Genomic DNA, 27,782 nt, shown 5'->3' with positions numbered 1-27,782 from the left:
GGGTGGTATCAGTAGCAGAGTCTCATGATGATACCACCCAGGTTTGGTGAAGTTTGGTTCAGGGAGTCCAAAGTTATGGACCCTCAAATGTGTAGCCCCCATCTCCTATTAGCTCCCATTGGAGTGTTTTTTCATAAAGGTGCATATACAAGCAGGTCCAGGAAAATCCCGTGATAAGGGGGGTGGGGGTGGGAACGCCAGAAATGGGACTGATGTGTGTTCCGCAGTTCGGCTGTGAGGAGATCTCGAGGGAACCTGGATATTTCGGGTGACTATCCCAGGATTAATCACCAGTGAGGATATCACCAATGTGCACTGAAGCTTGGTGAAAAACGTAGACTATAAATGACAGAAGTAAAATAAAAATAAATACAAATTTAACTGACTGTCTGTGCAATCCTTTACAAAGTTACTCCAGTCTAAATCCCAGTGGATTCAAACCTGTAGGATTTCACTTTGTGTGTCTTTAAAGATTATTGAACATTCAGCATTTCAAATAATATTGCAGTACTCCAGTTGAGCAGGATTGTGGTCCTTAAAGATGAAGGCAAATTAGAAAAGAATGAGTCATAATGTCTTTCCTGAGACCAGCCAGTAAGTTAGTGTCTTGAAATGTGATTTGGGCCAGGAACTTCCTGATACCAGGTTGATTCACATATATTTCTTTGCAGTTGTCCTTTAAGGAAACTACACCAGATGCTATTTAGCCAAGCAAAGCATCAAGAGCCCTTTATTAAGTTCTGAATTTGCATGTTATTCAGTCCAGTTATTTGTTTTATGTTTAGCTTCTAGGTAGTTTGTTTTTTAAAAGGTCTATTTTTTCAAAAGCTATTTTTTCTTAGAATAAGAGTATCTAAGTTCCTAAGAGAAATAATGCCTTTATTAGTGTACTACAGAAGCTTCGAGCATTGGTGGCAATGAATGAGAATCTCAAGAGCCAAGAACAAGAATTCCGATCACATTGTAGGGTAAGTTTTTAAAAGTTATTCCTAGTGGTGCTGGCCAATATATAGCACAGAATCGAACAGGGTCATCTGTTCCAAAAATACATTGGTAGGATACTGAATTGGATTCTGTAAAAGAGACCTTCATAAGCAAGAGAGGGCCCAGTTCTATTCCCTTCAAACTTTACCCTCAGTGTTATTCACAGAGGTCTCCTGTCCCTGAGGAGCAGCATTTTGGGGGCCACTCAGGGCTGTTTTGGGAGGCAGGGAAGTTGCAGGGAAGTTGACATTTTATTTTATTTTATTTTATGATTTTACATTTTATGTTTTCATTACTACTGATTGTTTCCTGATTGCTTACTAGACCTATATGACAATCATTAAGTGCTGTACCTTATGATTAAGTGCTGTACCTTATGATTCTTGACAAATGTATTTTTCTTTTATGTACACTGAGAGCATATGCACCGGAGACAAATTCCTTGTGTGTCCAATCACACTTGGCCAATAAAGATTCTGTTCTATTCTATTCTATTCTATTCTATTCTGCATGGAATTTTGATGGGGTGCAGCCCATGGTGGGTTAGAATATTGAACCACGAGCAGAGAGACCTAATAGACAATTCCCACTTGATCCCAAAGCTCACTGGATAACCCCAAAAGCTCACTGGGGCACATCACTCTTTGCAAGCCTAACATATCTCACCATGTTGTTGTGACAATAAAATGGAGTATAGAAGGCCATGAACTGCATCTAGCACAAATTTCCCCACCTACAGAGTATGACTGTCTTAGGATCCACTGGCACCTACAGATAGGAACAGGATTTCAGGCGGCACTTCAGACAGCCATGGGAGGGTCAGGAAAGTCAAGCTTTTCAGATGGAAGCTGTTCAGGTGGAAGGCCCTTCATGGAAATGCTGTACTGGATCCAGCCCCGTGTGCCTTGAGCTCCTTAGGAAAGGGTCATAACTCAGTGGTAGGGCAAAAGACACGAGGTACAGTTCCAGATACCTACAGTTAAAAGGCAATAATGTGAAAGACCTTTTAGCTGAAAACTTGGAGAGCTACTGCCAGCCTGAATAGAGTTGACAAAACGTACGTGGGCACATACATGGTCATGGTAACAAGGTAGCTGATGGGGAAAAACATGTTTTCACGTGACTGGGACTCTGATGCAGCAGCATATGTAAGGTACTTTAAGAGCCTGGTCGTAAAGTGGTATATGAATAATACAAAAAGCTACAAGGGTCACCTGAATCAATGTTTAGTCCCCATGGCAGTGGCCTCAAGTGGAACAGTGATGTAGGAAGCTGCTAACCATGCAGTGATTGACACATTCCTCTGTTACCAGTTCAGTGTGGTGCCCCAAACATTGTGTTGCTAAGGTAACGTATGCTTCAGGCTTAAATCTTAATTAGTGGGTTCCTGCTGTACAGATGGCATGATAGGTACCTTGAAAATGTGATAAATATCAGATATGCCAATTATCATCTGAAAAGGACATTAGGAAGAGGCAGGAGGAGAAACATGACATGTCAAGCTGTGAATGAGGCAAAAATACACAGTATAATTGTTCAGACCCAGTAATTAACTGCTGTATATTTCTTGGAAACTAGTATTCATTCTAACTTTGGGATCAAGTTAGATCCCAAAGCATCTTATGGAATGAACTGAAGGTGTTCAGAAGCGTCATTTGGCTTTTGGCTGCTGTAATTATGGTAACGCTGATGTGTTGCAGTTGGTGTCAGCATACTGGCATTCCAGAACTTGAAACTCTTTCCTCATCCTCTGTTCCACATTCATTTGCATAAGAAATGGACTCTCCCTCTCCGCACAAGTATGAGGCTATTGGCATTAGGGGCATGCCATTCTACATATGAAGAACTTTCTTCGCCTCTGGTGCCCTTAGTGTAGAAGGCCACAACTTGTTATTTTTTTCCCCCTTGCCAATGTCTCAGGCTTCTTTCTAATGCACAATTTATGAAAGGGATAAGGCTCTGGCTTCTGTTTTTGTAGGGGGGGAGCTTGCTGATGAACAGCAACTTTTTTACTTTTTAAATTTTCTCATTCTTTAAAGGAAGAGATGGCACGCTTGCAGCAAAACATTGAAAGTTTGAAAGCAGAAGCTGATGAAAATGGAGAGGATAAGGTACGTGGCTGAGATTTCAGCCCTTTTATTAAAACAGGACTGTGAAATCTTTCTTCCTTGATTAGCATTAATATTTGGATGTTGGAGTGGGTACAAACTACCCACATGCCACTTGCATTCTGAATATAATATTTCTTGTTTACTGTGCCTTTGTTTGTAAATTACCTGGAGCCAGAGGTGGGAACCTTTTTCCTGGTAGAAAGATCTATTTATTTTAAGGAGGCAAGCACTGAATCACTCATGACGTTGCTTTTGCAATTGATGCGGCAGATGTGTATTTCATACTACATCATTTGTAATGAACCTGGTGTATGAGGAACAATGTGAAGAGTTCATTAAAAAGGAATCCCTTTTCCTACACCTGTCCTATACCTTTGTATGAACATCTCAAAAGTCAGGTTACTTCACTAGGGAAAGAAAGACTACATCCGGTCCGGGAAGCAAGAGAAAGCAGAATCCTTAGGACAATTTTCTTATAACTTTGTTGACACAGTTATCATTGTGTGGAGTATATTCCTCTATAGAGGGTTGCTACCTTCTTGTTTCCCTTGTGCTTTTAACATCTGTACAAGAAAATTTGCAAGTGTACCTTTGCTTAGGAGAGAGTTGTAGTGACAGTGAAAGCTGTATCTGTTGAATTTTGTCTTCCATGCACTTTGTTTGTGTGAATGCCCCAGATATTTGGTATAGTGTTTGGTGCAGTAAGATGGGTGTGAAAGTATTAGACTGCATGTTTTTATTTTATTTTTTATTTATTTCTTTCTTCGATTTATATCCCACCCGATCCCCGAAGGGCTCCGGGCGGTAAACAACATTGTCTAAACATCAGACAGGAGCGGTCATACAAAAATATACATATATATGTTTAAGCTTGAGACAGTTTGTGAGAAGGGGCGTTTCTTTAAAACATCCATGTGGAAACAAAATATTTTGGGCTGAGGTAAAGCAGTGCTTCAACCATTAGTAATTGTAGCACTGCATAGCAAGTGAAAATCCTTTGGAAGATGGAGGTGACCTGGGCAGTAAACATGATTTTACCAGTGTGGTTTGCTGCATCTCTTTGGGAACAGCAGTTGCCTGTTATCCATGGTCCAGCTTCCCCCACCGTTGATCATGTTAGTATGGTATATAGGAAGATGCCTTTAAAGACTGCTCAAAAGATTCAGTTGGCTTAGAACATGATAGTGAGAATGGAGCTAGATGTTGGGAATGCATTTAATTAATTGTGAAAGACCTCAACTGGTTCCCAGTTTGTTTCTAAATGCTAGATGGCCTGGAACCAAGGTATTTTAAGCATGGCTTACTCCCAATATGAGCCTGTCCTTCTGTTAAGATAATCTACTGATACTGCCTTCCATCTCCTTCAGAGATTAGGTGGGTATCTAGTATCAGGGAGAGAGAGAGTCTTTTATAGAATTGCTGCCTTGTTATGGAACCCTCACTCCACTTAAATTCTTTAAGCACTTATACTATCCTTAATTAGGCACCATAGACACTGTGGTATTCTTCCATTTTCTAACATTTGGATCTGTGTTGGCTTATCTTATTAACATTAGCACGTTGTATTATGTGGCATTTGCTTGGCTATATTGTTTTAATCTAATTGGCTATTTAATTACATTTAATTTTTATGATATTCCTGTAGTCAAGTACATAGACCTATGTACTAAGTCTAATTCATGCCTTAATTAAAATATGATTTCTGATTATCATAATAAATTGTTTTTTGTTTGAGATGCATTGCATATATATTTTTTCCATATGTTAGGAACCAACTAAAATTATAGACCAGCAATACAAAGCAGAGAGAGAAAAGCTACAGAAGATCAGACTCCTTCTGGTAAGTTTTCCAAACATAGTTGTTTGGAAACCTGTGCTGTGCAGTAGGATTTATGATATGTAAACATTCTTTGTGGTCTACTGTTCGAAGTGTAAATGTAATTTACTATGTAATCATTTGAAAATGTTATATTCTGCAATATAGAGCTGAGGGCTTGTGCAGGAAGGTGGAGGAAGGAGGTGTTATAGATTTCAAGTCTGCTGTCAGGTTCTTCCTGAATGTCAGTGTATTAAAGGAAATCTAATTTTCTTTCTAAAACTTCCCTCAGGCCCGACGAAATAGAGAAATAGCCATTTTACAACGCAAACTTGATGAGGTACCCAGCAGAGCTGAGTTAACCCAATATCAGAAGAGATTTATTGAACTTTACGGTCAGGGTATGTATATCAAATGGAAGTACATATTCCTCACAGCTAAGCAGTGGAAATGAGTAATCGTGCCATAAACCCATAGAGCGTAACAGCACCTTGCTAATGTTGTTGTATTGACGGCTTTTTGATGTTCTCATCATGTGCCTCTATTTGCAAGGATTACAGAACACCTTTGAAAATTCCCTTGGGGCTAGAGATTTGATGTTTGCTGCACTAGACTTCTTACAATGTCATCCTAAACAGTGTTGCACGGTTCTCAATCTATTATCTTCCACAGAAGGGTGTGTGTAACCCTGCTCAAGTTTGCACTGCTAAACTCTAGTTCCCTATGTGGTTTCCATCCACTTTCACTTTCCATATTGTCTTCTGTTCCAGGGATGGGCCATTTGCAGCTCTCATGGTTGCCCCATTGTACTGTTCAGATCCTAGGAAGAGTGTGTGTGTGTGTGTGTGGGGGGGGGGGGGGGTAGCAATTTTGTAGTGGCAAAAATTTGTGTTCCTCTGTTCCCAATAAGTTGCTTCCATCACTGCTGCTATACCTGATGGGATTTGTTATTGATAGAACGCGGGAATGAACTGTTTTTGGATTCTGAAATAGAACCATGTCCTTTTTTCCCATTTACATGATTACATGGAGATACTTTATTAGCCAAAGCAAAGAGATTATATTCTATTGTTCAGACTGCTCAGTATCCTTAATGGCTATAAAGAGGGCTGTGTGTTAAAAACTGAATCGCCTCTGTTTAGATAGACTGTGACTGTCATGGTCTCACTACCTCAGCACTTCTTCATATAATGAATAGATGATTTAGGAGTTTTACCCTAAATCATTTGTCTGATCTATGCTAAACGAGCATTGCAAATCATTTAGAATAATCCCATTTGCTTTAAAAGCAGAGGTTCTGTCACTTCCAGTAAAATTATGTGAACCACAATTCACAGCATGTTGATCTTGCATTAAGGATATATTGCCTGGCTTTTGTAGGCTGACTGAAAGTATTCAGAACACGATTGGGGAGGTGCAGAGTGCATGCTTTGCAAGCAAAAGATCCCAAATTCCCAGGCATCTCCAGTTTGAAAGTGTTTGGGTTTGTGAGTGCTGGGAAAGATCTTTTCTGTTAGATTTCCTGGAGACTTAATAACATTGAGTGAAATGGATCAGTGGTATAAGGCAGCTCATACATTAATGTTCTCTTTTTTCTCTCTTTTATCCTCTTGACAGCTTACAAAATCTTGACAAAATTTATTTCTACACTACACTAGTTAAGGATTCAAAGGGCCCGCAGATTTCAAAGAGCTTTTATTTGCATTAATAGTCGATATGGTGTGGTGGTTGTAAATATGAGTGCCAAAGTGGCACTTGGACATGGAACTTAACCTTTCTGCCATAAAGAGATAAAGGTGGCTCTTTATAGTGAGATCCATCGCCAGATCACTCAGTATTTAAATTTTATATACGTTCCTGACAAGGTCAGCTTTCTTCAACCATTCAGTATGAAATATAGTAGAGAGGTTTGCATTAATCATTTTCAAAGTATTCTCCTTTGGGCAGATATTTTAGGCCTCCTTTATCTTGATTTGTTCTGCTGTAGTTTCATTCGACTTTTTATTTGTTTGCAGTATCAGCAACTCACAAAGAAACAAAGCAGTTCTTTACTCTCTATAACACACTGGATGATAAGAAGGTGTATTTAGAAAAAGAGGTAAGCTGCTGTTCATGTGGATTTGTCTGACAGGAATGAGTATCTTTCTCGTGTAACTTTGCTTCATGGCATCTTGGATTGTAAAAGCATCATGAGAATCTGTGTGTTTTTAGTACAGTGGAACCTCGGTTTTCATTGCCTTCAGTTTTCGTCGGTTTCGGTTTTCATCTATTTTTTCAGTGAAAAATTTGTCAGTTTTCATCGATTTGCCTCGGTTTTCATCGATTTGCATAAAGTGCAGGGGTTTGTGGAGAAAAATCACCTGGACAAACCTGTTGCAGGCCGTGTCTGCAACTTGTTTAGTGACAATGTTTTGCCCCATTTCAGACAAATCTTAAAGAAGCATCAGACCTCTTTGGACAGCTTTCTGGTGCGACATTGGTCCGCTGGCTTGGAAGCTGGTCCTAGTGTTATTGTTTGTTACTGTTTTCAGCATTAAACACTATGTTTATTCACCCAAAATGTGTTTTTGGTATGTTTTTTGGAGTCCCTAGAACGGATTAATTGGATTTGCATTGATTCCTATGGAAAAGTTTGCCTCGGTTTCGGTTTTCACCGATTCTTTTTGGACGGATTACCAACGAAAACCGAAGTTCCACTGTAGTTCCTTTTTAACATTTTTTCCCGTTCTAAATAAAGGTTTTATCTCTTACAACTATAGAGTGAATCATGTGCCTTCTTTCCATTTGTGGTCCTTCATTGTGGAGCAGTTCTTGCACTGAGCACTTTTCAGCTTGTGGAAGGGCATTGGTTTTGGAATAAGCAGATGTGTCTAGCGCAAGCGACATATGTGCTCTGCAGCGAAGGGTTGACCTCCACAATGGACAGAGATAAATGAGGACCCAAACCTGTGAGGACAGATTTGAAGTGTGTTTTCTATTTTTGAGGAAACCTTAGGAAGCCGGCATTGTGATGCCACATCAATGGTGTGTAACCGAGGAGATTTCTGGCAGACCATCGTTACTTCTGTTCTACAAAGTGTCTGGTATACTGTTTGTTATCCATACATGCTGAGCAGTAGCAAACAATACATGCAACATACACAAAATGAAATGTTAAGCTAAATATGCATGAGGTTTATGATATTAAAAAATCTGTGGACAGTGCTGGCTCCGGGTTTGGGGCATCCCTGTGCAAAAACTGTTCACGGCCCCTCCAGTGGCCAGACCTGACCTCCGTCTTGTTTATCTGCCCATGTCCACTCACAAGTTCCCCCACTGCCTGCATGGCCTTTCCTTGGTACTGCTGATCAGTAGGTGCAACTGGGAGGGCCACTGCCATTGCCAACAGGAGCAACTGTGCTGTGTGGACCACCTACATGCCCTTCTTTGGCAGTGCTAGGCAGCTGGGACTGTGGGTGACAATGCAATCACAAGCAGACAGGGGAACGGCATTAATGTGGGCCCCAGCAGCTGCCCCACTACAGGGAATGCTGATGCCAGGCCTGACTGTGGATACCATTTGGGGAAACTTCATTTAAAATGTTACATTGACATTCCTTTGCAAGGTTTTTGAAGAACAAAACTCTTTAGAGCCGTGTGCCATAAATTAGAGACAGAACAATTTAGCATGAAAACCATATTGTTGTCTTTCTCTCTACACATGAGTTTTTGCAGGTGAAATTACGTATCTCTCTTACTACATGAGATGAGAGCAAAGTCAGATGTAAACTTCATGCTCTTTGATATGATAATATTGTTATTTTTGTAATATGCATTTTTCCTTTCATTGAGGAGCTAAGACAGCACTGTGAATCTGTCTAGCTGAAATTATCCTTACAGAATTAAGGAACTCGGCATGGCACCCCCATGAGTTTTGGCAGTGGAACAAAGATTGGACATGTCATCTGATGCATCTACATTGTGTCTGGTGGAAAACCCAGAGGTGGCATCAGCACATTGTGCAGTGTCATTTCTGCTAGACACAAGGGAAGGTGGGAGGTCCAGATTGGTGGGAGATTTTGCACCTGAAGTGAGCAAATGACAAGGCCACATATAACTAGCACTTCTATTAATTTAACATTTTTATGCCAGTGATCATGATTTGTTTCACACCATTTTAATAAATGAGAAAATACTTAATAATTATACTAATCCAAACATACATGTAGGAGCCAGTGTGATGTAGGTTGTTAAGAGTGGCAGGACTCTAATCTGACAAACCATGTTGATTCCTCCTCCACATGAAGCCTGCTGGGTGACTTGGGGCCAGTCCCAGATCTCTCAGAACTCTCTCAGCCAGCCCACACAGAGGCAGGCAATGGCAAACTACCTCTGAACATCTCTTGCCTTAAAAACCCTACAGGATCGCCATTAGTCAGCTGTGACTTGATGGTGCGTAAATACACACAAACATACAAATGTATTCTATGGCAAAGTAAAAATAACTCAATGGGTGTGCAGTTTATTAGGACAGATATAATTTATTTATAAACTTAGCCAGTGTTTCACAGGTAGTTCTACACCATACTTTTCTGGGTCAGTTTCAAAAGGATGTTAAAAATATTTGATTTTTTTAATGTGCACTATTCCAAATTTCTTGCACTTTTTGCATAACGCTGTGAATATATTAACACTGTTAGCACATATACACACATAATCATCACTTGATAACAGGAAGCACCATCAAGAGAGAACATTCACACATGAATAAGCCATCAAAAGATCTAATATTGTGTCTGGTTTTCCATTACCCGGTATGAGATTTTCCATTACCCGGTATGGTCCCAAACACATAATTATTGGAAGTTCACTTTTCATATTCAACAGCCAGCCAAGTACTTAAGTCTGGTGATCATTAATGTATACAGTCATATGTAAACAAGCAGATAACAACCGCTAATCCAGTTCTGTTGCATTTCCTAGATTAGATTTTACAGACACTTTTAACTTGGAAGCCTTGCAATAATTTTTTCCCCTTTACCAGGTTAACTTGCTGAATTCAATTCATGACAATTTCCAGCAGTAAGTAGTCTTTCTTTTCCTTCCTTGCTTAATTGTTTGTAGCACAACAATTTGTTAAAAGTTAAAAGTGCACGCTGTGGTCAGTAACTTAATCTGCATTCACACTTTCTTTCAACCCTCTGTTCCTCCCCCCTCCCCACTTTAAATGTGCTATTTGGAAGGTCAAGCCCTGTTTGCAAGGGACGTTTTGAAAATTGTGCATGCAGCCTAAAGCACGCGAGGTCTCGCTTACTCTGTTGCCTCACTTCTCTTCCTGTGTTGCCCATTTGTCTTTCAGAGCCATGGCTTCTTCCAGTGCTCGGGAGCAGTTTTTGCGGCAGATGGAACAGATTGTAGAAGGAATTAAGCAGAATCGAATGAAGGTCAGATTGTTTTTCCTGAGCAGAAGTCTGGTGTTTTTTTTTAAAAAAATGGTAGTAGTAATTTTAGTCAGGATAAACTCTGGACGGTGCTGGGTTGGCAGTGTAGCTTGCATTCTCCAAGAGATCTTTTCCAAACTTAACTGTTAGTATGACAACAACTCTAGTCTTGATGTATGATTGGTTTTGCCCTGCCCAGAGTGGCTTGTATCTAAACTAGGATTTACCCCTTACTTAAAGTTCATCTTGAGCTTAAAGTGATTGCCTCTTCAGTTGGTAGCATGTTAAAAGCCAAGAAATACGAGAGAAGCTAGTATCTGCTAATACTCCTACAGATCTGTCCTTGCCATCTCTTGAGCCTGCTGCACTGAGGAATGTATATTATATGCTCAATTTGAAAATAAGCTATCCTGGCAAAAAGAATTATGGGGGAGTTCTTAAACTTGGAAAAACAGGCTAGATTTACCCACAATTAAGCCTCTATCTCTTAATATGGTAGAAGTTGGTATTTTTCTTGTTTCTGTTTTTGCTTGCTGTCTTAATATGTACGCACAACCGTATGGATCTGGGGCAATATGAAACTGCTCTTTTTCTAAAGATTTACTTAGTGTCTACAGGAAGGCTTTGATTAGATGCCGTGCTTTACATGTTACCCTAGTCCTTTACCATCATTATCAATAGATGGAGAAGAAGAAACAAGAAAACAAAATGAGACGAGACCAGTTGAATGATGAATACCTGGAGCTACTAGAGAAGCAGAGGCTTTACTTTAAAACAGTGAAAGAATTTAAAGAGGTAAGAGAGAGTATATCTGTAGCAATGGTAATATATAGAAAATCGGAGGTGGTGTAGCAACATGGCTAGGAAAGTTATATTCTGGCAGGATGCCTGTTCAGCTCAGCCACAGACATGGCAGATTTTAGACAAGCCATCCTGTACGTGGATACGTTGTATTTTACAAGGTTGTTGTATAACAGGCAGCCCCATTAAAACCCAGAGGCAGCAGGATGCAGTGCTGCCCGTTCCACCTCCAGTAGGACTTTCCAGCAGCACGGGAAGCTTGGGAAAGCCCTGAAACTCCCCAGCCACCAGAGAGCCTCATAGGGTTTAAAGGACATATGCCACCCAAAGAGTGGTATGAAATGAAGGTCAGTGCGCCACGCAACTCGCCCTAAATCCCAGGAGGAAACTGATTAATGTTAGCTCCACCTGCCCCCCCTCCCCCAGCTGGAGTCCAAAGAGGACGCTAGCACAGTCCCACTGCAACCTGAACTTCTGGGTTTTGCAGCAGTTTGGCTGTGCAATGTGCAGCAGCCAGTGCAACTGCCCCCTCCGCTAGGGAAAGCACCCAGTGAAGGCAAATGTGCTGGCGCAGGGTTGTGCCATTTCTAGGAGCCCTTCCCTCACCTCAAATGGGGCTGTTCATATAGTGATTTATGTTGCACAATAACATGTTGCCAACTCATGTTGTTGAACTGTAAGGGACTGAACTGTTGTAATTGATGGCTAACCAGTTGGAAAGGAAATGCATAGGGCTCCTTTTCAGATGTTCACGTTATTTTTAAGATGAGGTCTAATTCCACTTACTTTCCAACACATGCCCCAGTGAACTGAGCAACCTAAATAGCCTATCAGCTGTTTCCTTTTGCTTTACATTTTTCTTATGACATTCTCCACAATTTGTTGCCTTACTGTTTATCCTAGAAATCTTCTTGTTTAATGATGAAAACTCCATCTGTTTGTGTTAACAGGAGTGCCGTAGAAATGAAATGCTTCTGTCCAAATTAAAAGCCAGGCTACCTTGAAGAACTTCAACCAGTGACATTGTATGATGAGCGTTTTGTATGTTTCCATTTTGACTTATCCATTGGCTAAAATTAAACAATTCGCCTGTAAAGATGTAATACAATAGAGCAAAAAGGAAACATTGCCTTGTTTGTTTCCTATGTAGAAAGGCTACCGTGACGTAAGAATGGCATTCTTTCCTAACTTGATGTACATTTGCACTAGTCAACATTTCAAGAAAAACCTGCATGCATTACAAAATATGTATTGTTTTAAATGAGGAAAAATAAACAGATATGCAGTAAACAGAGTACTGAATTTATGTGACTAACATTACCTTGATGAAGAATGTATTTTCTGATCCATAAGAAGCTATAAAACAAAACGTTTCAGACAATAAATATCTGAACCTAGTGGCTAGCTGCAATTAAAACAGGAATGATGGTTTGTTCAATTCCTGGTAAAGTTGTTTAGGGCAGGAGCCTGTGAATCTGCATAAGAACGACTGCATCACAAACTGTATGGTCAGGTATTTCTTCAACATGTAAATTATTTCTCCATTTGCTTGTGAACATGGGCCTGGAAGGAAATTATGTTCCTGCCTTCTAGGCCTCTGCAGCCATAGATTTAAGAAATACAAAAACTTGGCTGAATTCATACTCCTTCAGTATGGATTCTGAAGTTAGCAGTGAGGGAATCATATAATGACTGTTGTACTGTATAATAAGCAGCAATAATCACCTTTCACCCACTAGTTCGCTGTTTATATTCCACTGTAATGCTAAATAAAACAGTGCTTTCCAGAAAGAAAGGGGCACTAGCCTCTTCCCTGATGCATTCTTCAGCCATGCATGACACATCACATTAAGAGCTTTTTCAGATCAGCATAGTAAGAAACGGCTGGAAAAAAACACCATTATAGGTGTGTTCCTTTCAGATCTATGTCTGTTTATCTTCTTTCTGGCTAAATCTGAATTTTCCTGTCCATCACTACACACATGGGGACTGGGGTGTTAAGGTAACTTGAATTCTGTGAGCACCATTAATAGTTTGAGGCTATCCTTAAACTAGTTTACGCTGTATTTACAATGTCACAGAAAGAACTTTATGCTGTGTTTTACAAACCCTTTAAAAAGAACAAGAGATAACTAGTAATTGGCCAAGACACAGTTTTTATCACTAGGCCTTGTGCAAGTTGTGAACAGACCAAAATGGCTGCCTATCAATGGACGTTCGAAAAGATGGTTCAGTGTTTTACTGTAAACAGAGTCTGTGTACAGTGTACACTATTGATTTTTTTGAAGCATGGAATAATTCTCATGTTTGTTTTATGCATATGCAGCCAAATGTGTAAATTAAACCCCACATTTATCCAAGCACTGGTCCTTGGTTTCATTTGCAAAGTGAACATGTATGGGCTCTTTTTTACAAACAGGTGTAAGCATGTACATGCAGCACTGTAACATGAACAGGGATTAAGCAATCTTGAACATTCTCTTGTTAGACCACAAATTTATCAAACTATCCCAAACTAGATATTTTATACAGCTCACCACATGCAAACGCATACTCTTCAAACAACACTTTTACCTGGACTATAATTTGCCAACATGAAGCGAGAATTTTTTAAAAAGATTTTTATTTATATATGGCCCTCTTACTTACCTTAGGACATTTGGGGTTCTGCAGTATTTCAAATGTCTTCCTTACAGACCATAACTGCATCATAGCAAATTAATCATTTGCTGCAAATGGCAACACTGTTACAGTCCAACATTTTATAATATGGCCATATCACAGTGGTGGCGAACCTTTGGCACTCCAGATGTTATGGACTACAATTCCCATCAGCCCCAGCCAGCATGGCAATTGGCCATGCTGGCAGGGGCTGATGGGAATTGTAGTCCATAACATCTGGAGTGCCAAAGGTTCGCCACCATGGCCATATCATTTCAAATGACTTTAAAAGTGGTGGATTTTGATTCTTAAATCCTCTGCTTCTCAACACTGCATAATACTGTTGGCAATGCTTGAGACAGATGCCAAGGTCCAGATTTCTATTTCTGCTTGGCAATGAAAGTTTCTAATGACCTGCATTTTTGTGCCGTCTCCACAGCCTTATTTATTGCTTACTTCCAACAAGTGGGTAATGCTGTTCTGCATGTCGCAGAGGCATAATATCTATGCTGAATCAGGATAGTACAATAAAAATGTGACTGCCCTCATCTCTGACAAGCAATTTTGTCTTGGCCTCACGAAAAGGTTCCTGAATGCATTGTTTTAATTTTTGTTAAATGCTGTATAAATAAGAGGATTGAAGAAAGGGTTAGCCAAGCCAGAGAAAGATGCTTTTCCAGACAGGTGCAATGGTGCAGGAACAGAGGAGGGTTATTAGTTCTGTGACAAAGAAAGGAATCCAACAAAGCACAAATACGCCAATTAAAATGCCAACCATCATAGCTGCTTTCTTCTCTTTCTGTTCCCTCCACGTTTCTCCATCTGTCTGGAAAGTGACAGTCCCATGACGAACTGTAAACACCATCTGGGACTGATGAGAAGTTTTTTTCACCTCAACACAAAAGCAAACAAATTTTTACCTGAAATTTTTAGCTGAAATTCTATGAGCAAACTCAAATTCTAGTCTTTGAAGCTTAAAAACTTGCCTGGGGACAGTTACATAAATAAAGTTGGCAGGACTGCCATGGACAGTCTTGTGCACTAGTAACATTTGACACAGGCAATACTAATATGCCACCTATTCTTGTAGATTGTGATCCAAAAACCATGTGCTTCTCTTTCCACACTAGAGCTTTCCAACCTTTCCTCTCTCTTCAAATTCACTCTCGTTATGGTACCTTCTTTGTCTTGGAGAACCTTCCACAACATGAGGTGGTATAGCGCCCAGTTCAGTGACATGCAGAATATTTTCCCCTCCCCCCAAACCGCCCTTCGGGGGTTGGGCGGTATATAAGTTGAAGTTGAAAAAAAAAATAAACACATATCCATCTCTGTATGTTAAAAAGGGACATGGAAAAGAGTTCCTGCATCCACAAAATAATGCAATTTTCATTATAGGAAGTGGTCAAACTGGGCAAAAAGTTAACAATAAAAACAGATTTCATTTCCTGACTCAGAAATTCTATCCCCTCACCAAAATGTTCAGTTTTCCCCAAAGAGATAATCACTAGTTTCCCTAGAACACAAGTAATGAAAATAATATGTTGCACTGATGAATTTCCCACTTCCCCAATAATCCATAGGCAGGAATGTTCCCTAATTCTTTTGTAATATGCTTCTTCTGACCATCTCTCTGGTCAGCTTTAACCTTCTGGGGGATTTTATTCAATTGACCCACCCCATACATCACTAAAGTAAATGTACAACTGAATCCACATAAAGAACTGAGGTGATTCCCACCCCACCCACTCCTGTGTTTGATCTCAGATACTATCATGCTAGAGGCTTTCAAAGTTCAACCATAAAACATTAGAATTCTATTAAACTCAAGGGAATAGGATAAGGAGAAAATTGTAAAGAAGAAAAGCAGTCAATATAAAAATATTAAGTTCTTAATACTACAGCTTAGATTGCATTTGACTGTTCAACAAGATTTTAATTTGTTAGAGATTTCTAAAGTCTTTATTATGACAGACTTTCTTATTATACAGCTTTTGATTCCGAAGGTTTAAACCCTGATGCCCAAAATCTGGAAGGAGTATTTACCCATTTTCCTTCAGACTTCCCCAAACTGTAATAGTCTGAACTCCTCAAAGTTGCAGAATGTGTGAGTACCTTACAGAATTTTGGGAACATTCTGTGGAAACCACAACAAAATTACTGCCGGGGTGGTGCAACCATAGAACAGCTGCTATGTGGACTGGCTCCAGTCACATTTCTCAAACCAATCATCCTCCTATGATGGAAGCGGATATTTCCAAATGGATGCCCCCTGGCCTGAGTCAAGCACCTATGAAAGGGAAAGAAAGAATTGCCTTTTCACTTTGGAGAAAAATGCTGAGGAAGAAGCTAATGGATGTTGACTGGCTTCTAGAGGTGCAACAGTGTGGTGTAGTGGTTAAGAGCAGTGAACACTAACCTGGAGAATCAGGTTTGACTCCCCACTCCACCACATGAGTGGTGGATTCTTACCTGGGGAATGGGATTTGTTTCCCAACAACTATACATGAAGCCTGCTAGGTGACCTTAGCTAGTCACAATTCTTTCAGAATTCTAAGCACCACCTACCTCACAAGTGTCTGTTGTGGGGAAAGGAAGAGAGAGTGTTTGTAAATTGCTTTGGGACTCCTTACAGGAGATAAAGGTTTGGTATAAATCCAAAACTACTACTATTATTATGCTTCTTCTCTACTGCAATAGTTTCTGTACAACTATGATGTGATAGTCCAGACCACAGCCTTGCAAGCTTCCAAAAGGGTATTGAAACAGGGCATTGCAAATATTGCAAGGTAACAGGGCATTGCAAATATTGCAAGGTAAAGATTAAGAGAAGATTAAATTAAAAAGGAACCCACGGAAGAGTGCTCATTGGAAGTAGCACTTGTCTGCAAAAAAAACTCCCATGGCTGTAGATCCTAAAGTGTTTACAGAGCAGAGATTGGGATTTTGGGAACATCTCTGTTGGCTGTAGAAAATCCAAGCTGAGATTTGGATTTTCCCTCCCAGTAGCAGATATAAAAGTCTTTGTGTTCCTAGAGGCTTAAAGAACACTTACCTATCTAAATAAGTAATCTGGTGTCATGAGTTCTCTAAAAAACAACCAATGCAGTCAATGTTTTTACTATTTTACAAAACGATAAAGTTAAATATTTAAAAACTGTGCAATGTACCCTCTGAAGCTGTATAAAGGTATTATTTAATTTAACAGCAGTATGTCCCTGTACATATAGCAACTAATTAGCATAGATTAGATTAAACATTTACTAAATTATGCTAATCAGCATTAGATTAGAGAGAATCTAAATAATGAAAAATGTTGATTTAAATCAATAATTTAAACAAGTCTTTTCCCCCAATACTTAAATTGCCTTGATGAATTATCTTTGCCAATAAAGTAGATTAAGTTATTGCAAAATAATTGTATTTGTAATTGATTCTAGTTTATCTGAACATTATTTAGCTTATCAAGCAACATAAATATTGGTGTTTATTTAAGCATTTTTAGTGAAGCTCTAGAACAGCAACTGCTTGGTACACCAAAAAGTTCATGGTATTCTAAAGAATAATAAATACACTGTTATGTAAGCTTTCTTGCACCAAAGCTCATGTTGTCAGATACTATTAAACTACTACCTGTTTTGCACAATAAGTAAGAAATTAACTCAGGACTGCAAAACAGCATCACCCTGCGCTGAGCTCAATATCAATTCTAAGACACAACCATTAATTTGGTAAACAATGAAATTATTCCATCCCTGTTTTAAAGTGTCCATTCATTTTTGTGTAGCTCACCTTTTGGTAAAACACTGTTCTATTCATTTTGTTTTTTCTCGATACTGAGTAGAGTTTTATAAAGAGTTTTTAAAGTCAAGTATACTTTTTCTTCCATTACCTGTCTGAACCTGCTGCTACATTCTCAGTTGTTTTCATGCATCTTTCTGTTTCCATTATAAATAATGGCATCGTGTCTCTAAACTTCCACGTGCAAACGATGACAGTTATTTTTTTAACTGCATCAGTGAAAATCAGAGAAATTTTAATTCAAGAAATATGCGGATATTAGTTTGATAATATGTTTTCAGGAGCCTCTTAGCACAGAGTGGGAAACTGCATTACTACAGTCAAAGCTCTGATCATTACCAGAGTTCGATCTTTCCAGAATTTGTTTTCAAGTAGCTGGCTCAAAGTTGACTCAGCCTTCCATCCTTCTGAGGTTGGTAAAAAGAGTATCTAGCTTCCTGGGGTAAAGTGCAGACAACTGGGGAAGGCAATGGCACACCAATCCATAAACAAAGTCTGCCTAGTAAACATTGTGATGTGATGTCACCCCATGTGTTGATGAGTGAAAACTGGATTTTTATTTTATTGGGAAAATGAAGTATGACTTCACATGGATCAGCAATGATCCAGTGCTTGCACAGGAGACTACCTTTACCTAACAAGTCTTCAGTAACTCAGATCTTTTTAACTAACCTGTTTCTTACAGTTAATGGAGGGATTTTTTTTTGCTTTTAGTGTATCCAGACATTCTCACAGCCTTTTCCCACCAAGAATAAAACAATTTTAAGCCAGAAAATTAGTTTGTTAATAACACAAGCAGAAACAGACAAGATAATTTTGAAAAGCTGTATTGTGCAGCTGTTACCAGAAGATCGAATATGCATACCCATTTGGTTCAAAATCTATGTTGTCTAACCAAACAAATTTAGAGATAACACCGTGCAAGCTTTCTAGTTTACTATTCATCAGGCTTAATGTTACAAAGTTGTAAAAGATAGAAGGGAGAGTCCTCAGGCCACGATCGGGTGTGAACTTACAGATGCTCTTTGGTGGATTCCGCACAGCAGATTTATAACGAGTTGCAATTGTTATACATGAATTTGTTGGAAAACAAATTCATTTATAATGACTGCAACTCGCTATAAATCTGCTGCGCAGAATCTACTTTTGTGACATGTCAACAGGCAATTCACTATTTCTAAGATGCAGAGTTACACAAATGATATCTAAGAGGCTGTATTTAGTCAGTGTCTCTGATTCTTTGTTCTCTCAATGAAATCCAATTAGTTGCAATGCACTGTGATTACAGAACTTCAGCTTTGCAATTTAGCTCTCTTTGAGAACAGCAAAAGTGGGGGGGTTTGTACAGGAGACGGACCTGAACGCTACCTTTTGCAAGTCTGTTTTTTTTTCTCTGTACAAATCTCCTCCTGCAAGATGCAAAGTATTTTCTGCATTATACGGGTGCCAAAGACTGCTTACGCTTAAGCAAGACATAATTTTACAATGCCAGTTCTTTCCAGGACTAAGCAAAAGGGGAAGGTACACACCAAAGTGACAATAAAGAAAACTTGTACCCAACAGACTACAATAATGACTTCAAAAATTAGTTCTCCCACTGGAGTAGCAATTTACTTATAAGTAACCAAAATAATTCTATAGTTTTACAAACAGTAACAAAATGTTTTGGAAAAATTGTTTTCATTCTCCCATTGGAGTAACATATATTCAGTTCTTTCCAGGACTGCAGCACACAACTGAAGGGAACCTGTTTGTATCCATTAGGAACAGGCAGAGTCAGGAACACATGGAGAATCAGATATGGCTTTGTATAATACAAGCTACATCAGCTTGTCAAAAAAAAATAGCAGGAGTGATACAAAAAACACTCTGAGAATTAAAATTTCAGGGATTTAAAGAGCACAGCAGGAAACACTGTGACAATGTGTCAGGAAACACAGATAATGTGAGAAATTGAAGGCAGATGCACAGGAAATGAACACATGATTTAGATCTGTAGTCTGCCACACACATTCACAAGTAACGCATTTCCACTGGAAGAAGATCTATGGGGAATAAACATATCATTTATTGAGATGACTGGAAGCAGAGATCAAATAAAATCACTGACAGTTTCTCCTGGCACCATAAGAAGGTCTACTCAGGTCTATGAATGGAGCTCCCATCCAAACAAATCTTCTTAAGGGGATAACACCATTCCCCACAATGGCCGTGGCTGGTATAAGAAAGAATAGCACAGATAAGACTATCAGAACTTATACAGATACTCAGCCTATGTTATTTCTAGCTTATAAAAGGAGGTGGAAGTTACCTAGGATCTTAGAGTCAGCTCCAAAATATGTGACTCAATAAAACCCATCACTGAGCAATTTCATTTCAATACACCTCTGGGATTAGAGGAAAGGGTTCCCCAGTTCAAAAGGTGCAACTTTCCAAGTAGTTCTGCACCTCCTGTTTTATAGAATTAAGAAGTCTTTCTGCCTTTCCAATTTCCCATGCCTCTGCATTCCTCTCTGTACCTTTCCATTCTCAATGTTTAGTACTGAGTCCCTAAAGAGATGACTGTATACGAAGCTGCAAGGAAGCTTCACCTATAAATCAGGTTGTTGGGGGTAACTTAAGGATGGAGGAAAATGTCTGCTGCACATGCTAAAAAGCACTAGTCTAGGAGACTGAAAACATGTTCTATGCTTGGGCTGAACTGATAGATAGACTGCTCTCAGTGAAAGCCCTCTCTACCTGTGAAGACAAAGATGCCCTCTACTAGTTTGACTACTGGTACTATAGCCAACTTTCAGGTGCTAGTTGGAGACCTCCAGGGATTTCAACTGATTTCCAGACAACAGAGATCAGTTCATCTGGAGAAAACTGGCACTTGGTAATGTGGATTCTATGGTATATATACCCCACTGAAGTTCCTCCCCAAACCCAGACCTTCTCAGGCTCCACCCTGAAAATGCCCAGGTATTTCACAACCAGGAGCTGTCCACCAAGGTCAGTATTGCCTACCCGGATTAGCAGCAGTTCTTCTGAGTTCCATGCATATATTTTGTCCAGGTGCGCTGCATTATTAAATGCATATCTGACAACCAGTTGCTGGGCTAAACCTGACTCCAATCAAACTCTGTTCAGCTATTCCTAACCATCATTTAGTTCTCGCGACAACCATGCCTTCTGGCTCTTGCCCCCTCTGCACATGGTTTAAAAACACTTTCCTAATTCGAACTGAGAGCCGGATCAGGGCGTCAAACCCCTGCGCGGGCAAACCGCCGCTCAGTTGGGAAAGGCGCGTTTCGACTCCCCTTCTTCCCCTGTTTACCTGGCCAAGTCCCGGGAGGGGCAAGACTGCATTCCTCTGGTCCCCGATGCGAAATCTGGTCGCCTTGTAGATCTTCCAGTAGATGAACAGCACCACAGGGAGGGGTAGGTGGGGAAGACAGCGTAGGAAGGCTCCAGCAGGCTCAAGAAGGAGAAAAGGTCGCTGCTGCCTGGGGAGAAGGAGGAGGAGGTGCGGTTGGCCACCACCGGCGCCGAGGAGCCATGGAGAGGTATGGCTGGACCAAGCATTTGAAGCTGGGGGCGCGCCGCGGTCCAGGCCAGGAGGTGTGGGAGGCAGCCAATGAATTCCAGCCGCAAAGGCAAAGGAGTTTCATCGCCACGCCTTTCACGGGGCGGGTGCCTTGCCAGCCGTCGGGGGGTTTGGATAACTCCCGCCCGCAGGCAATTGGCGGGGGGGATCAGGGAGGGCTCGGGCGTGTGCTTTCTCGCCCCTTCGTGGCCACGTGCTGTTGCGCGCTGGCTTTTGGGTGGCCGTGCACAAGAACGCCTTCGAAAAAGCAACAGGAACACGTAGGGTTGTCTTGTTTTTGAGTCACAGGATGATCGGTTCCAAAGTAACGGGCTCCCCCTGCGCGGGCTCCCCCTGCACTTCCTCGGACCTCGTTGGCGCTTGCACGAGCCTCGATGCTGGAGAGAAGTCGGAGCAGTACGGGTCTCAACCAGGGTCCGCTTTTCTTCGCCTGGGCTGCTAGTCGATCTTGATGTTGCGACCCATCTGGGATCTTAGCACGGAAATGCGGCGGTAGGAAAGCTTAGTCGGTTGGATTTCTTGTTATGCACTACTTAGAAGGAAAGGCGAAAACTGGAAATAAAACGATATTCAGGATTACTAATGTAAACTTCTATTTGAAACAAAACAAAATGTCCCGTGGGTTTCAGTGGAGCTTTCAACTGTAAACATTCTTTTGAAATAAAATCACAATCCGTATGCCCTGGAGCAGTGCAACCCAAAACAGACTTCTAAAACTTCGAAGTCGATGAGTTTGAATGCTGGAACTCTATTTAGGATTCTGCTGCAGGGTTTGAAAAACATGGACTCCAGTCTTGGGCCAATCACTCACTTTCAACCTGACCTGCTTTACAGGGTTGTGAAGACAAAATGGGAACTGGTATAAGCATGTATGCCATCCTGAGAACCTTGGTAAACAGCAATATATGGACTGGACTTCCCAACATGGGGGCAGTGTGTGAATCATATATAAGGGCTAACAAATAATCAGCAGTTGGCTTCTGTAACCTTTGCTTGCAAGGAACCCCTAAGGGTTAAGCAATACTATCATGTATGCAGATATGTACAACAGATAATTGTAACATGATGAAGAAACTCTCTGACATGTGAAGTAATGTTAACTGTATATGGGAGACAAAACCCCCCAAAGAGTTTGTGACACAGTTGTGGATAACCTTGTATGAAATTGCATACGCATACCCTTATTATACAAGTGTATAAATGTTTTGCATTTAGAACAACTCATTGGAGCAATGCCTAGTGGGCTTGAGCCCCGTTTCTCCTGCTGGCATAATAGTAAAGCTTTATTTCCTGGAACCATCTGGTGGTCTTCTTGTATGTTCTACAAGTGGCGCCTGTCAAGGGGCTGGGGATAGGCAAGGCTCTTGCCTAGCTTCTGATTGGCCATTGGAGATCCGTTTGGCTGTGGCGAGTAAAATAATTTTGCTATGGTTTTATTCTCTCTCTTCTTGTCCAGTATGTTTTTAAATTACTCCTTACCTGCACTTGAACTTCTTCTGGGGATGTGGTTGGTTCAGCCTTTTGTGGCAGCCATTTTGTGGTTGGCTCCACTTTCTGCATCTTGTTGTGGTTACCCGGGATCAGAATTCCAAAGAAGCCTCAAAAAGATGGGGGACCTCTGATACTGTATCAGTGATACAGACTATGTAAGAGTTAAGTAATCATGGCTACATTAATTAGTCCCACTGGCTTCAATATTATTTCATTGTACTTCTTATTTCCATATTTTTCTTCTTTCCACATTTGTTACAAGTATTGTGTGCCCCACACCTTTCCTGAAAAATGGACTCCTAGATGGTACTAACTTGTGTCAGAATTAATCATGAGATGCTTGACTTCTAAAGAACATGTGAGTAGAAATTAGTGCTGCCATCTTTATTGTGTCATGGTTTCTAATTTTAAAAACATAGTGGTGTGAAGTTGAAGAAGTCACAGTCCTAAGTGAGGTCCCCTTAGAAATATACTACAGTTAAATTACTTTGGGGATCCAGTTTGAAGAGGCTCTGGATTAATTTTTCAACATGAGCCCACAGGACTGCTGACATACTTGCTAACATTTCATGCAACTCTCAGCATCTACCATCACCATATCCTTACACATTTAAAACTAAGATCTAATTAATGGTAAATGATCTTAGCATCATACACACAATAAAATAGTAGGGAAGATGCTGCCTATTGCTGGAGTGGAGTTATATTTACCTCCCCCCTTCCCCAGTACTACCTGCCATTTTACCAGCATGCACAATCAAAACATTTGCCCTTTGCTGGCTACCACAATATGAATGACACAGATACAAAAATGATGATCTGCTCAGTAAGCAACTCTGCAAAGTTTCAGGCAAATAATTTTTTCTCCCGGACACCTGTTAGCTGAGGGAGTTGGTGGGGTTTTTTTGATGGCTTTGTGAAACTGCTCCGAAGCCTGGCAATGGCCAATGGGCGTGCAGGATGCATGGGGCTTTGGTCTCTGTGTGTCCTGCACAGCAATAGGCTCAGGGTTCATCGTCAGACATTCGAACTCTATGAACAGTAAGATATACTTACATTCTATATTTTTAATTTTTTTCATATTTTAATTTTTTTAAAAGGTATTTACGGGGGCTGGTCTGTAAGATGGGATACAATGGTAGTGCCCCTTGGGAACGTGTCACTAGTAGTATATGGAAGAGGTGAGAGATGGCCCTGCAGAGAGTGCTTTGGATTTAGCAGGCTGTATATGAGTAGGATAAAATAATTGTGCTTGGGGGAGGGGTCACCATGCTCTCTTTATCTCCCCTTCCCCCCCCCTCTCCTATCTGTTTTTCTGTGTGAGAGGTCCCCTTACCTTATTTACTCTTCAATAGAAAATGTTCCAATGTTTTGGAGAAAGTTACCGTTATCTTCTTTGATAACCAATCTGCATGTTGCTATAACAACCACCTCTCAAGCAAGGCTGCAGTTCTGAGGGAGAAAGCTAGATTTAAGTGAAGAAAGTACAGAGCCTCCAGATTTTCATAAATTATAAGTAATGGAGAAGCAATTGCACTACTAAATGGAAGTGGAGGGAAAATACAAAGAGGGTAGACCTTGCTTCTACACAGCAATTGTTAAGGCTATTTTTTAAAAAGCATCCCCCATCATTACATTTGCAATCATTACCTTGTAAAATTATAAATTATAGGTTGAATTTACTTTTTCTTCAGGACCGCTGAAGCCATAACCTCTACGATATAGCCACACTTCAATTTCCTGTCTGTTCCAAGAAGCCTAGTGCCTTGGCAACTGATATCATCACCTTTTTCATTAACTTTTATCATTCCTTTTGTTGCAAGGCAAGAAATGTAGGGATGATGAGCAAATGCAGAATAGCATAAGCATACCTTCCAAGGAGCCCATGTTTTCCAAGATAAAGAGAAAAGGTAATAATAGTAGCAGCAATGCACAAACACATGAAAAACGGGATTCTTCTTGTGAAACTTTTCTTTGTGTTTGTAGAAAAAATATAGAGGAAGGATGAAGGCAAGGAAGACAAAATCACAAAATAATGGCATGTGCTCTGTTATAAAAAGCTGAGCTTCAAAATCATGAGCTGTTTCCCCCATTAACTGAACTGATTGAAAGTTATAATGATGTGGAAAAAGTTAGCTGAGATCTTGATATTTATCATCTAGTTAACAAACTGGAGAGATTAATTTTCATTCTTTCCTTGCTGGTTCATCTCTCTTCTTTGTATGGAAACTAAATAAATAAATCTCACATATCTATTTGTGAAAGAAGAGGAGACTTCTGAGATCATGCTGTAATAAAAGCTTGAAGTTTGTCAACCCCTCTACATTTCAGCTTTTAGAATCTCTGGCCCATTATGCACCAGGTGTCTGCTGCATGGCAGGGGCAAATGTCTGTCACAGCAAAAAATCTTGTACAGATGTATTTCCCTGAGCCCTGCTTTCAATTTCCATTCTCCCTGTGCCAAGCGACACTACTTTAAACGCAGCTTTAATTTTCTTTGCTGCTGGAGTGAGGGAGATTTTCCAGTAAGCACAGCTTTCCCTCGGATATCTTCCTGCCAACCACTACCAACCCCTCCCACTCCCTTCCACTCCCATGTACCCCGTCTCCTTCCCTCTCTTCAGATTTGTTTTTACTTCAGATTTGTTATTTGTTATATTAATACATCAATATAAACAGAATCACTGAAAAATTGCTGTCTTTAATTGCATTTCAAAACCAGGAAGTGTACATGTGTTGTGAAGGGGGATTGAGAGAGAGATCAGTTCTAGGACATGGTCCCCTTCTTCAGCAGACTGTGGTTCAGGGCATTGCTTTGCCTCTTTCTTTTTGGTAAGGTATTTTTGGTAAGAGGCTGTATCGATATAATGCAATCACAGGTGTAGTGATATAACTGCAGTTTAAAGGACTTTAACAAAGCAACTACTGGGTGTGATGAGATCTGTGCCTTTAAGAGGGAGTTAATGGGCAAATTAAGAGAACCAGGAAAAGCAGATGTTCGTTGATACTTCAGTAAGCATGCCTCCTCACTTGTAAACAGAGAAAAGTGAGATTACACTACAGCCTCGCAGCACAGCTAAAAGCCTCGAGGTAAGCATTCCATGCATAATAGACCTTTATCTTCTCTAACAGAACCTTTGAAGTTCTCAGTACTCTGTTGATTTCTTTTTAGTAGTAATTTACAGGTGTTGAGTTAATGACCTCTTTGATTAAGGTTTAGCTAGGATAGCAACCTACTGAAGAACAAGCTAAGTTTTAAAAAGAATTATGCCATAGTAATATCAGATGCCTAGTAAATTCATTCATTTGTTTGTTTTCATTTGGTTGACATTGGTTTGATTTGCTACAACTGGCATGTATTCACAGAGGAGGCCTAAAAGTAATCCATAGCTGGCTGTTGTGGATTTTCCGCTAAGTGGCTATGGTCTGGTAGTTTTAGTTGCTAACATTTTGCCTTAATCTATGGCCGGCCTCTTCAGAGGCTTGTCACAGTAACTGCAGGCAAAATGTTACAAACAAAAATTACTTGACCACAGCTTTCGATGATAGGGTAATTCATAGCCTTTCTTGCTTTTAAAGTTGATGAAAACCTGATACTTGTCAGGTTAGGAAAATGAAAGCTCTGTGCTGATTTTGTGCTTCCTGAAATGATTCCTTGTTCCAGGGTAAATTAAGACACATACCAAACATCCTTCTGACTAGATCTGAATAGGTAGTTTTGAAAGATACAGGCCGCTTTGGGCCCAAAAGTTTTTGTGCACATGGACAGTCCTCTAGAGTAAGTTTGACTCACAGAAGAAGCCACACAGCCCAACGAAGAAGAAAACAAGAGAGGAACAAAGTCCTTCACAGACTGCTGTGCCAGCCTAAAAAGTAATATGGAAGAAATAGTATTTCCCTGCCCTTCCTCTTAACCAAAACCGTGAGGCTGGTGGAGAAGGAAATCAGGGAACCAGCTGACTGAAACCTGAGGTCACTTTTTTCAAGTAATCAGGAAATTATTTAATAGTTGCTGTGGGACTGATTTCATAAGAACACAGAAAAGGGGAAAAGAAAATAAGCCTGATCTTGCCTAGGTCCAGCTATAGCAGCAGATACATACAGTTATGTTTGTTAATGAAACATTTGTATTTATGAAGGTCGAAGTAATAAAGGAAAGGTGTGTTTCTGGAGCTGCCCACAGACCATAGAGATAATGTCACCAACTACCAGGGCATTTTAACCGGAAGTGCTGGTGTTACCGCTGCTGCTTGGGTAACATTAAGTGATTTCAGCTCAGGCAACGTAGTGAGGCACAGGAAGCCGGTGTTCTTTAAAGGCAAAATATTTTATTCGGAAATGATTGCTACAGCTCGGGCAGGGGAATCTTGCCTTCGTAGCCAAGCGCTAGAACTTTTATGCACAAACATCAAAAGGGGCAAGGGTGCAGGTCCCTTACCGTACAACACATAAAAGAAAAGATAAAATTACAACTTTGTGAATGGGACCGTGAAATCTCGCTGTCAGGTGTCTTCCCATGAGACTTTACGCTAGTGCTGAAATGGATAGCGGAGAGAGTTCATTCATAAAACTGGGTGAGCCTGTTTAACGCACCCAGGAATCTGGTTATCAGATAGGCTGCTTCCTTGAGTTATGATCTGAGGCTCCTGCCTCAGACCCGCAACAAAAGAAAGTTCAAATGGTCCAATGGTGATCTTGGCACGTTCTTCAACGGCTGGGATATCTGGGGTGCCGTTATCAGATTCAATTTGTAAATCCAAAGGGGTCTTTGTTTCCACTAAAGAGATCTACCGGGTGTTGGCCCAAACTGAATTCCAAGGCTAGCTTCCTTGACTCTTAATATCAGCTGTTACAAGCTATTGCTTTTACCCATAGATACAGACATTTAAAAATAACATTTCTAAACTTAAACATTAGAGGAAACCTAAAAGAACCTCCAATACAGTGCAAGCACATATACCTATAAGCAGGAGTATCCTAAATTAACAGCAACAAAACCTTAAATTAACTAAAGTGTAATCCTAAACATTGGGCAGCTAATAAATTCAATACTGAGGGGGCTTACATTAAACCTTAAAAGGGACAAAGGCAAGAAGGAAACCATGTGA

At 40.3% G+C, this 27,782-nt stretch overlaps 1 protein-coding gene across 1 annotated transcript in view; it reads left to right on the top strand.

Annotated features, from left to right (window-relative positions):
* CCDC93 (coiled-coil domain containing 93) overlaps nucleotides 1-13,492 on the top strand; it is a 39,192-nt gene extending 25,700 nt beyond the window's left edge. Inside the window, exons 15-23 of the mRNA XM_048484844.1 lie at nucleotides 887-968; nucleotides 3,024-3,095; nucleotides 4,864-4,935; nucleotides 5,204-5,312; nucleotides 6,927-7,009; nucleotides 9,935-9,972; nucleotides 10,250-10,334; nucleotides 11,013-11,126; nucleotides 12,083-13,492. Coding sequence (XP_048340801.1) covers nucleotides 887-968; nucleotides 3,024-3,095; nucleotides 4,864-4,935; nucleotides 5,204-5,312; nucleotides 6,927-7,009; nucleotides 9,935-9,972; nucleotides 10,250-10,334; nucleotides 11,013-11,126; nucleotides 12,083-12,136 — 709 coding nt within the window. The 3' untranslated portion in view covers nucleotides 12,137-13,492. The remainder of the gene's footprint in view (nucleotides 1-886; nucleotides 969-3,023; nucleotides 3,096-4,863; nucleotides 4,936-5,203; nucleotides 5,313-6,926; nucleotides 7,010-9,934; nucleotides 9,973-10,249; nucleotides 10,335-11,012; nucleotides 11,127-12,082) is intronic.
* Nucleotides 13,493-27,782: the final 14,290 nt, after the last annotated feature.

Source organism: Sphaerodactylus townsendi, linkage group LG02 (genome assembly GCF_021028975.2).
Source record: "Sphaerodactylus townsendi isolate TG3544 linkage group LG02, MPM_Stown_v2.3, whole genome shotgun sequence".
Lineage (NCBI taxonomy): Eukaryota > Metazoa > Chordata > Lepidosauria > Squamata > Sphaerodactylidae > Sphaerodactylus > Sphaerodactylus townsendi.
The sequence above is the reverse complement of the archived record's forward strand: the minus strand, read 5'-3'. Positions and strand labels throughout refer to the sequence as shown.